Source organism: Sebastes fasciatus, chromosome 21, assembly GCF_043250625.1.
Source record: "Sebastes fasciatus isolate fSebFas1 chromosome 21, fSebFas1.pri, whole genome shotgun sequence".
Lineage (NCBI taxonomy): Eukaryota > Metazoa > Chordata > Actinopteri > Perciformes > Sebastidae > Sebastes > Sebastes fasciatus.
In genome coordinates this window covers 17,103,676-17,115,285 of record NC_133815.1, presented here as the reverse complement: position 1 = coordinate 17,115,285, position 11,610 = coordinate 17,103,676, and the positions used below count along the sequence as shown (strand labels likewise).

Sequence of the window (11,610 nt, the reverse complement as noted above, 5' to 3'; positions counted from 1 at the left end):
CTAAAAATCGCAAGTTGCGTTAATGAGTTAAAGAAATTAGTTATCGTATTAACTTTGACAGCCCGAATTATACGTTTTCTGAAATGTATATATGTTTAAATTTGCAAATGAGGCATTATCTAATGCTAACTTTTGGTGAATTTAGGAGAAATCTACAGGTGCTAATAGACAAGTCAACACAAATCCATGTATGATAAATAAATATGATGCGTGTTATGTGAACAAATCAGCATGTGTGGTGAAAAGGAATTTTGAGATCTATAAACACCACACTTACTGATAAAAAACATTACAAAATGTCACACTTTAAACAAAGAACTTGAAGAAGGTTGTTAAGAAAACACTTGTAATGTGTAATAATAATAATAACAGAATATTTGCTTATTAAAATACATGTTCATATATTCATTTCCTCTTCACTTGAGTGTAGAGATCCTCTGGGCCGTTGGCGGTCTGTCTTAAGCCGTTTGCTGTCTGGGACACTTTGACCTGCGCATACAACGTATCCTGCTGCTGTCCACCGTCCTGCTGTGAGGTTGAGGACGGTGCAGGTCTCCGCTTGGAGAAGTCGATCTCTCCATAATGAATGTCTCCTGTTTCTGTTTCTCTGGCTGCCTCCTCAGCTGTTTGGCTCTGTGAAAAACAGACCAAAAAAGATCATGTACTTCACCTAATTTTGTCTCCACTTCCACTGCTATAATAAAGTGATAATCAACAGAATAATTAGCTTTTATTGGACACAAAACTTGTTGCTGTGCAAAAAGAAAAATATCTGAATAATCTTATGTATATGTAGATACAAAAGTGAATTATTAAAGTGGGTTGCTAACAGGATGTTTCATCATATTTCCTATGCGTGTCCACATTTAGTCACTAATGAGGAACCTGTTCAGTCCGGTAACTCTCTAGCCTAGATCTGATGAGTGCAGACAGTATGACTAGTTAGAAACGTACTCATAACACATAATTCTCTAAAGTATATTTACGTACCTGTGTCTGTTGTGAAGTTGTATGTTTGAACTTTAACCACCTGGAAGACATAAGAGGACTGTCAGCATCATTTTTCTGTATAATCATAATCGCCTTTGCATATTTAACAAGTTTCAATACATAAGTTACAAAGTGCTTTAAATACAATTTAAAAATCATCAATAAAATACAGAAAAATACAATACCAATAACTACATAAGAGCAAGTCCTTTTTCAGCTTAGAGGATTTTAAAGCTGAAAGTTTTCCACCCATTGGTTGAGAACACAACAATTTTCCTGCTTGTATAACACACATTTGATTCTTTTAAAGTGAATAAAAACATTTAAATTCTAAAACTCTTGAGTTTTGAGTCAGACACACTAAATATGTTTTAATTATTCGCTCATTCCTGATCTAGTGTCTGGCTGCAACATCTAGACAGTTCTAGTTCAGACAGGTATGCACTGCGTCACAGTAGTCAAAACGAGATGTGACAAACGCATAACGGTTCTTGAATTGTAAGGATATTAAATCATAGATATTTTATGTAAGTGAAATAGGATTGTGTGACTGCACTGGTGTGCTTTGTTAGATTCAAATCACCATCACAGAGAATGCCTGGTTCCCGCAGCGCGATTTTATATTTAAAGACAGTGATCTAAGGTTTCTTACACTGATTTGTCAACATAAGGTTTCAAGATGTTTTCTGACATCCAATCATTTACATAACTTATATACCCAATTAGCGAGTCCAGTTTTGCGATATTGAGAGACTGAAGAAAAAGGAATAATGTCATCTGCATAAAAACGAATATCCGTGTTCTGTATGTGGTTATTGTGACCTTGAAGCAGCATGTAGACACCAAAGTAATGGCCCAAATATAGAATGAGGAACTCCACAAACACACTTTTGGCTTTGAATTTTCAGTAAAAAAGAAAGAAAGATATGAATGTATGAATGTAAACAGACATTCAGTCAAAATGGTGTGATAGTGTAACAGTGATACATACTGAAAAATCACCAGTATGATCAACAAGCTAATCAAATATTAAAAATGACAAGAAAATATGTAAAGAAATACAATCAATTTTGGTGAATAAATCTGGATATGAACATGATTTGAGATACTTACCAAATGGCAACAACCGCACAGATCAGTAAAATGACCCCAATGATCGCTCCAACAACTGCCCCCCATGGTGAGGAGCGATTAAGGTGCTTTGCTCCTACAGAAACAAAAGTCAAGTTAATAAAAATGATGGCAAAAATTGCAATGCAAAAATGCTGCGTCAATTATGTTTGCAGATGTGGTGTTATCCAGGAATAACTGCTCCTATTACACAACTGGATGCAGCGCACTTCTGTGTTTACCTTCGTTAGTGACGTGGATCTCCAATGATGTTTGTTTACCGAGATCATTTGTGGCCACACAGTAATAAACGTCATCAGTGACATTGGTCACCTTGACACTGTAAAAGTGTCCTTCAACTAAACTGACGGGTCTGTCTTTGCTGGTCTTGAACCAGGTGAAGCTGACAGGAGGATTGGCTCTGCTGGAGCAGGTCAGGTTCACCAGGCTACCTGCTGACACCAAACCTGATGGACTGATGGACACTGAGGTGTCCTTGGGAGCATCTGGGGAAAATGTGATTTATTTTATTCATTAAAATCAGCTGACATCCCATGATTCATCATGTGCTGACAGGATCTAGTAACTGGTTATCTTACATGAAACACTGAACGTCGTTCTCTCCTCTGCTGTCTTGACGTCTTTTCCTTCATTTACAGGATATCTGGCTGAACAGGTGATGATGAATCCATCATGTTCGTCTGACAGAGTGAAGGTCTTCTGGATTTTAGTTGTGAAGGTTCGATCTGTGTTTTCCTCTATTTTGTTGTGAGGGTCTTGTTGGAGAGTCCAGGTGAGTTTAGGAGGGGAGTGTGGACAGGGAGTGAAAGCTGAGCAGGTTATAGTGACCGACTCCTTCTCCTTCAGATCACCTGAGATCTCAATGCTGGGCCTCGGAGGAGAATCTGGGGTTTCAAATCACACATTTTACACAGTATCTGTTTCTACCAGTGATCAACGTCTGCAAATTTGACCCTTTAAGAAAATTCATTCCTTGTAGAAAAAAATCATCACGGAACATTAAAACACGTTGATTAAAACATGTGGATGTTCATAAATGTATGTAGATTCTGTCTTCCGCTGATGATAAATGTGAAGATCACCACATGATGACACAGGTCACCACACGAAGACCTCCCCTTTTCAAACCCGTTTACATGAAAATGCATGTTTTTAATGTACAAAATATAATATGTATATATTTTAACATGAAATAAGGAAACATCCCAGCAATTTTCAATTATTAGGACATTTACGTTTGATTTAGTTTCATAATAAAGGTAAAGGTCATGCTGTTTTAAGCCAAAGCTGCAACAGGAACATTATAAACCTACTCATATAATGAAAACTCTCTTACCTTTAACTGTTATTTGAAGAGGATCACAAGGAGCTGTTGCCATGAATGGTCTGTTCTCAATTCTGAAGAAATACGTGTCTGTGTAACTTGTGAGTAATCTGGAAAATAAAGTGGTGCAGTTTTTCTGATTCAGGTTTCCAGTAAGACTCATTGGATAGGTGGAAACTGCCCCGCTACTGTTGAAAATCACATTGTTTAGATTGTCGCGGAATTTGGAGTCATTTTTAATCCACACTCCGAAGGTTGTTCTTGTGCCGTCGAACTCCTCTTCTGATTTAACACTAAAGTTACATGGGATTTGCAGACAAGATCCACTCAGTGCTTCTATCTTCTTTGGGGCAGTAATGAATAGGGATGGTGTATGAGGACAAGAAGCCAAAGCACCTGTAAAATCAGTTCCATGATTAACAAAATGTGGAAAAATCTGCAGGAACAAAAAATTCATGATGAACATAATTTTCCCTGTCTTGTTAGCAAGTTCTATACAAAACATTTCAATTTTCACTCAGGATGTGAACGAAAACTGTGGTCTGATTTCTAAATGAAGATTGTAAATTATTCAAGTAACAGCTCACCTGAAACAAAGAGGACGCTCAGTAACATGTTGTTGGTCAACATATTCACCGACAGAAACTTGCTCCCTGGATTTGGAAGCACAATAACACTGTTACTTCTCAGTTGAATTAACCATATCCTCGAATACACTTATTGAAGCATTCGCTGTCTTTTAAAGCAACTTCCCTACTTCAAATCCACACCGGAAACTTGCCTTGTACAGCCAGAGTTCACTGTTTTTTATACACAGTGTTTCGAAATCAGTTGAAAATAAAAATGCAACGAAACACTGAGTTCAGTAAAAGGGTTCCTTATCAAACGAGCCCACAGCTAGAAAAAAAAGTGTTACGATTTTAGAGTGAAATGAAAAGGTTATTTTTTTTGCATAACTGCAACTAATCACCTAAGAGCTATTTAAGAAAAGCAGGTCACTTTGTTTGGTGGCAAAGCTTTTAGATATCACATGACCCCCATGACTAAAACACTAAATACTGCAGTGTTTTGCACATTTGTCCTCACTAGTCCTGTGAGTAAGGAAGTCAGATATTACGACATCTTAGAATCTTTAAGGTTTCAAATGACACGACTCGATGCAAGCCTTCATACATATTTTACATAACTCACAATAATAATGGCATATTTGAACTTTATGTAATTCTAATGTTGCTGACTTCTGCACTGTAAAGGTCACATTATATTAGCAGTCATCTACACAGTTACATAGCTATCATGAGCCTGTGTGTATAATGATAGAATATGTGATAAAAAAATCTCCTGAACACTTTCTGCTGCATGAAAAGCTTCATCTTTATTTCATGTTACACACTTTACATGCATCCAGTGGAAACACCAGCAAAGCAATGAAAAATATTTATATGGTCAAAGCATCTTTTTGATTTCTTAGTTTGGGTGTTTTGAAATAGGGTTTTATGAGGTACTTATCCATAGTAGGTGTAGTACTTACAGTAAATGACGGACGGCATGCTCCCAGCCTCCTAAATATTTTAGCAACCTAAAAGTAAGGCTCACTTTAAAAAACAGATATCCGTTCAAGTGTACGCTATATTTAGAATATTTTCCGACAGCGAAAAAGTGAACTGAAAGTGAAATGTTTCTATACTGTTTTTGTCATCGGAGCCTGCTGGCTTTGGAGAGAGTATAAATAAGTTTCCCTTTCTGTCAAGTTGCCTTTCGAAAAAGAGAACGAAAGGGCTGTCTGACGGCAAGATAAAGCGATAAAAGTATTCTAAATATAGAATAAGAAAAATAGCGTACATTTAATTGGATATTGATTTTTTTAGATAAGCCTTTCTTTTAGGTGGCTGAAATACATTGTTCTGCTGTCCCCGTCCACAGCACTGTATTGCTTTGCTCCGGTGTCGGTATTCCTGTCTGTTTCTCCAAGCTGGGGGCACGCCAACCGTCATCTACTGTAGGTAATATAGGCTACTGACTGACTGTCAATCGATTAAAATATTTACTTAATCATATGATTGTCCATGATTAATCATGATTAATTGCAAATTAATCACACATTTTTTATCTGTTCAAAATGTACCTTAAAGGGAGATTTGTCAAGTATTTAATACTCTGATCAACATACGTCAAATATGCTTGCTTTATGCAAAATGTATGTATATATTTATTATTGGAAATCAATTAACAACACAAAACAATGACAAATATTGTCCAGAAACCCTCACAGGTACTGCATTTAGCATAACAAATATGCTCAAATCATAACATGGCAGACTGCAGCCCAACAGACAACAACAGCTGTCAGTGTGTCAGTGTGCTGACTTGACTATGACTTGCCCCAAACTGCATGTGATTATCATAAAGTGGGCATGTCTGTAAAGGGGAGACTCGTGGGTACCCATAGAACCCATTTTCATTCACTTATCTTGAGGTCAGAGGTCAAAGGACCCCTTTGAAAATGGCAATGACAGTTTTTCCTCGCCAAAATTTAGCGCAAGTTTGGAGCGTTATTTAGCCTCCTTCCCGACAGGCTAGTATGACATGGTTGGTCCAAATGGATTTGTTAAGCAAGTTTCATATGATGCCACTATCTTCTCTCTAGCTTTAAGCCCGCTACAACCTCCGAAAGATCGATTGCGTTAATGCGTTAATGAAATTAGTGGCGTTAAAACAAATTTGTGTTAACGCCTTATTATTGCGTTAACTTTGACAGCCCTAATACTGACTATGGATAAGTACCTCATACAACCCCACTTCAAACCACCCAAACTATCACGTTCAGACCAAAAGAAAAAAACAGGTGCCATGAATCAGTTCAACATGAGATACAAATTTTTTAACAAAGACACATATATTATTACATATATTATTCACCCAAGTCTGGAGTCATCTTTAAAGAAAGTAATACTGTTTAGTATTTAGAGAAAATCTACACTTTATTGTAAGTGGCACTTTAAGATTAATGAAAACAGAATAGACAATACAATATGTGTAATCAGCGATCTGTGTTTTTATGTATGAATAAATTGAACCACCTTATGAAGGCAAACATGTTAGCACAGAATTTGCCTATTTACACATCCAGCAGATACGGAGCAACATTAGCATTCATTTGGAGTCGTGTTTCTGGCTCCCTGGCGAATCTACGTCCAATAGTCACTGTTCTTTTAGCTGCTAAATGCCCCTATTATTCACCAGCTATAGTTGCTAACTTCACCATGTCAAGCATGCTTTTTTTGTTCTTCCCATTCCCTCAACCTGCCTTCCTTTCAAAATCAATAGTGAACATTCCTAAATTACTGCAATCAGCTCTGATTTATCAAAAAAAGTGAGATGTGCTGCATTGCATTGTGGTCTGCTGTCACTACCCAGGTCTTTAAACATTATCGCCTTTGATGGGTTATTCCTGTTGTTATTGTTGTACATCAAACTACAAGGTAAAACAAATAAACCCTTGCTAATTGATTCTTAAGAGCTAAATTAGGAGCTATCTTAAGGTGGATTTGTTCCTCCTCCTGAGACCTGCAGACAGTTAAAAGAACAGTGTAAAACATTTGGCGGGATCTATTAGCAGAAATATAATCTGTGTATAATCACCTGAAACTAAGAATCATGTTTTCATTAGCTTAGAATGAGCCCTTCATATCTACATAGTGAGCGGGTCCTCTTCACAGAGTGACACTGGCAACACTGGCTCTAGAGAGAGCCTTTTGCATTGGCTTTTTACGTTACCTGAAAGCCACCATAATTCTGCAAGAGTGCAAAACCGTGGTACCGCCAGCCGCCGTCTGACTTCCATTGCTCCTAAAGTAATGTTATTATGGTAAGGATGGCCTCTGAGCGAGGCGAACAGTGCTACCACGGTTTTGCACTCACGTTACCGCATTCTTGGAAAAGGAGGAGTGAGCGGAGGGGGTACTCCGTTGGTTGTAATCTGCAACCACACCACTAGATGCCGCCAAATCCTACACACTGTACCTTTAAGTTGATTGAAAATGAAATACCTCTCCTCATCTGGTATCTTACCTTCATTGGTTTGGTGGAGCTTCTTGATCTAAACCAGCTGGAAGGAAAAAGAAGAATAAATGAAGTTTTTTTTATGTTGTAATGATAACAGCCAAACCATAATTAAAATTAGACCAATCAGTGTGTAGCTGCAATTGATCATATCATAAAAAGGTTTCTCTCACCACTCAAAGATGACCAACGTACTGACGAGCAATATGATTCCCAGGATCTTCACTATGACTTGAACGCCAATCAGTCCAGACTGTTGATCACCTGCAACACAACAACATGGTCACCCTCGACTTAATGGGAAACTTTAAAACAAACCATAATTCCTGCGGTTACCTTCAAATACCAACTGATGTCCCGTCGACAGCTGAATGTCCAGATCATTTCTGCATCCACAATAATACAATCTGCCTCGATCACTGCTGGTCACCGTAAAGCCGTAAACCTGTGCATCAACTTTGATCATTTCCAGTCTGCCATCACTGGTCATGAACCAGACAAAGTTGACAACAGGGTTTCCTCTGCAGGAGCAAGTCAGATTCACCACGCTGCCGACTGACACTGGATCAGTTGGACTGATGACCACCGAGGTGTCCCTGGGAGAGTCTGGAGGATTTGGCACATGGAATGATGAGGAAAAGATCAGCTGTTTTGCCACCTGCTGTCATCGTCATAAAACAATATGAAATAAGTCTTACGTGAAACACTGAGCGTCGTTCTCTCCTCTGCTGTCTTGAAGTCTTTTCCTTCATTTACAGGATATCTGGCTGAACAGGTGATGTTGAATCCATCATATTCGTCTGACAGAGTGAAGGTCGTCTGAATTTTAGTTGTGAAGGTTCCATCTGTGTTTTCCTCTATTTTGTTGTGAGGGTCTTGTTGGAGAGTCCAGGTGAGTTCAGGAGGGGAGTGTGGACAGGGAGTGAAAGCTGAGCAGGTTATAGTGACAGACTCTTTCTCCTTCAGATCACCTGAGATCTCAATGCTGGGCCTCGGAGGAGAATCTGGAGGTTCAAATCAAACAGATTGTACAATAAAAAACAGTAAATAATACAATCACTTAAAAAAAGTAAATAATACACAGGAAGGCTGATTTAAAGGCTGATGCTGACACTTAAATTATTATAAATTGTTTCAATCTCCACAAACGTGGTTATTTTATTGTAGTAACAAAACGTGTGCCATTAAAGCCCCTGAAAACAAAGCTCTAACTCTTAAATATTTCTCTATAACATGAAATAGTAATTATAATTAACTAAATAAGACTGGAGGAAAACAACCAATCAGAGCCGAGCTGGAGCCTTGCTGTCTCTGAGCAGCTGTCAATCACTCACAAACTCCGATCAAACGGTCAAACTAGGCAGCGATGATCAAATATGAATCAATGTTCTGTAACTGTAATGCCTGTTTCTCTCCTCAAATGTTTTCAGAAACATCTTGTAGTGTACTGTTTAACTGTATAATGAGAACGTTTGTGACCCGGCAGCCATGATAAGATAAGTTCAGGAAATACCAAGCACCGCCCACCAGCTGGAGCACGGCCAATAGGAACGCTCTCTCTCTGAAATGACCTGTGATTTGCCAAAGTCTCTCGTCACGACTCACGGGCCAGATTTTTAAATCCTGAAAACAGAGCCATGAGGAGGTGCAGAAGTCTAGTTTTCTCTCAGAACACTTGAATACAATATGCTGAAAGGTTATTTTGGAAATTTTTTAGATTGGCACTCGGAGAGCGCAGACCTCCGCCAAGGTGCGTGACTTTAAAAACAGATCACAGCTCACAGCTGGCTTGAGGTGGTCGGCTTATTATTAACACGGTGTGTTTCCGTGTCTCTCATTCAGCAGCCTTGTTATGTCTGTATAACGTTAAACTACGTTGTCTCTCATCCCGTCATCTACCGCTGTTTTCTTTCTCACCGCGGACGGCCAGCAGCTCCCGCACCTCGATGTCTCGCCACACATCCTTACACGTATCTCCCTGCGTGTCATCAGTTACACTGCACATGTGTTATACCCTGTGGTCTTAATTCTTAGGCTGATCTGAATCCTTAAAAGAAATTCCTGAATCCGGATCATGATCCGGATCGCCACCAAAACCGAATGGATTGTTCATTGTGCTACAAACCACCCCTCCTAAAAATTTCATTCAAATCTATCACACACTTTTGGAGTAATCCTACTAACAGACAGACAGACAGACAGACAAATAAACCAACGCCGGTGAAAACATAACCTCCGCCAAGGCGAAGGTAATAATCAAAACTCACTTACCTTTGACTGTTATTTGAAGAGGATCACAAGAAGCTGTTGACCTGAATGGTCCGTTCTCAATTCTGAAGAAGTACCTGTCTGTGTAATTTGTGATTAAATTGGAAAATAAAGTGGTGCAGTTATTCTGACTCAGGTCTCCAGTAAGACTCACTGGATAGATATTATCCATCCTGCTACTGTTGAAAATCACATTTTGTGATTTCTTGCCAAAATCTGTTCTACTTTTAATCCACACTCCGAAGATTGTTCTTGCGCTGTCGAATGCCTCTTCTGGTTTAACTGTAAAGTTACATGGGATTTGCAGACAAGATCCACTCAGTGCTTCCATCTCCTTTGGTGCGGTAATGAACAGGGGTGTTCTTTGTTGACAAACAGCCAAAGCACCTGTGAAACAGACTCATACTTAACATAATATGAAAGAAATCTGCATGAAGGGAAAGTTCATGATACACAAACTTTAACAAAACAAAAAATTAAGAAGCAGCATCATTTGGTTGTTTTTTTTCTCTTGTTAATAATTGTCATTCACAACTATATTCATTTTGGAGTCAGCACATGAACAGGTGGAAAAAGAAGCTCTTTCTGCTTCTAAATTGAGTTCATGCTGTAAATGACAAGCAACGTCTCCAAATAAAAGTGACAGAAGAAACAGCTCACCTGAGAGAAAGAAGACGCTCAGTAACACGATGGCTGTCACCATTTTCACAGACTGGACTGCAATGACACTCATCACCTGGATTTACAAACACAGCAGTGCACTTAATTCCTCTCGGTTATTTTAATTGTGCAATTTTTTACTAAGCCTTTGTGTTCTTATGAAGTTACTTACTTCAAATTCACAGATGTCATCATTTACCCTGTACAACTAGAGTTTAAGCAGTGTTTAAGCTGTGGCTCAGAGGGTAGAGCAGGTTGTCCACCAATCGGAAGGTCGGTGGTTCAATCCCCGGCTGCTCCGGGTCACATGTCGATGTGTCCTTGAGCAAGACACTTAACCCCAAATTGCTCCCGGAGGCATAGCCATCGGTGTGTGAATGAGTATTTAGATTAAATCCTGATGGGCAAAGTTGGCACCTTAGTAGCCTCTGCCATCAGTGTATGAATGTGTGTGTGAATGGGTGAATACTGACATGTAGTGTAAAGCGCTTTGAGTGGTCGGAAGACTAGAAAAGCGCTATATAAGTCCAAGTCCATTTACCATTTACCATTTTAACATCTGCAGAGCTAAATTATGATATATGTAAATTCTACTCAATATTAACAGCCTTGACTTTATTTCAGTTATGGTAATATGTCCTACAAAAAAACCTGGGAAATGTAATATATCATGTCTTTTTTCAAGACAAATAATATAACTATACAGCTTAAGACACTAAGAAGTAAATCAATAAAAGCAGTAAAATAAGTTGCCTTACCAAACGAGCCTACAGCAAAAAAGGAGAAGCGATGAGGTCAGCAAACCAACTTCCAACGTAACACAAAAGGAAGTTTTGAGACTGCATAAGCTTATATATAGCTAGTAGATCATCCTTCCCCTTCTGCAGGAAGGACAACTGAAAGCTTCTTTTCTGTTTTTTTTTTAGCTTACTTTACCTATTTTATTTTACTTATCTTATTTACTCATTTTACTAAATGTATCTTACTTAATTGTTATTCTATCAGGCACTGGTGCTAGAAATAGTACTTTTTATTTAACACACTTGTATTTTATACACTTGAATTTGAATCTTATCTTATGACCAGAATTACTGCAGCTGTACAGCAAAGTAAGCAGTTCTCATACTTACTTCTCGTATCCCGTTTATATATTTATTATATTATATTTATTATAT

At 38.4% G+C, this 11,610-nt stretch overlaps 2 protein-coding genes across 2 annotated transcripts; both read right to left on the bottom strand.

The window, feature by feature from the left end:
- Positions 1-316: 316 nt before the first annotated feature.
- Positions 317-4,488, bottom strand: LOC141759482 (sialic acid-binding Ig-like lectin 13). The gene is made up of 8 exons (XM_074621593.1): positions 4,223-4,488; positions 4,033-4,094; positions 3,458-3,841; positions 2,700-3,005; positions 2,343-2,606; positions 2,104-2,197; positions 991-1,030; positions 317-633 (listed from the first exon to the last, which is right to left on the bottom strand). The coding sequence occupies exons 2-8, from the start codon at positions 4,073-4,075 to the stop codon at positions 406-408; spliced, it is 1,359 nt and encodes a 452-aa protein (XP_074477694.1). The 5' UTR covers positions 4,076-4,094; positions 4,223-4,488; the 3' UTR covers positions 317-405.
- Positions 4,489-4,794: 306 nt separating this feature from the next.
- Positions 4,795-11,458, bottom strand: LOC141759484 (sialic acid-binding Ig-like lectin 7). Its single transcript, XM_074621595.1, has 8 exons — positions 11,194-11,458; positions 10,436-10,511; positions 9,779-10,162; positions 8,206-8,511; positions 7,844-8,113; positions 7,681-7,771; positions 7,517-7,553; positions 4,795-6,559 (listed from the first exon to the last, which is right to left on the bottom strand). Exons 2-8 carry the CDS (start codon positions 10,506-10,508, stop codon positions 6,527-6,529), a joined length of 1,194 nt encoding a protein of 397 aa, XP_074477696.1. The 5' UTR covers positions 10,509-10,511; positions 11,194-11,458; the 3' UTR covers positions 4,795-6,526.
- Positions 11,459-11,610: the final 152 nt, after the last annotated feature.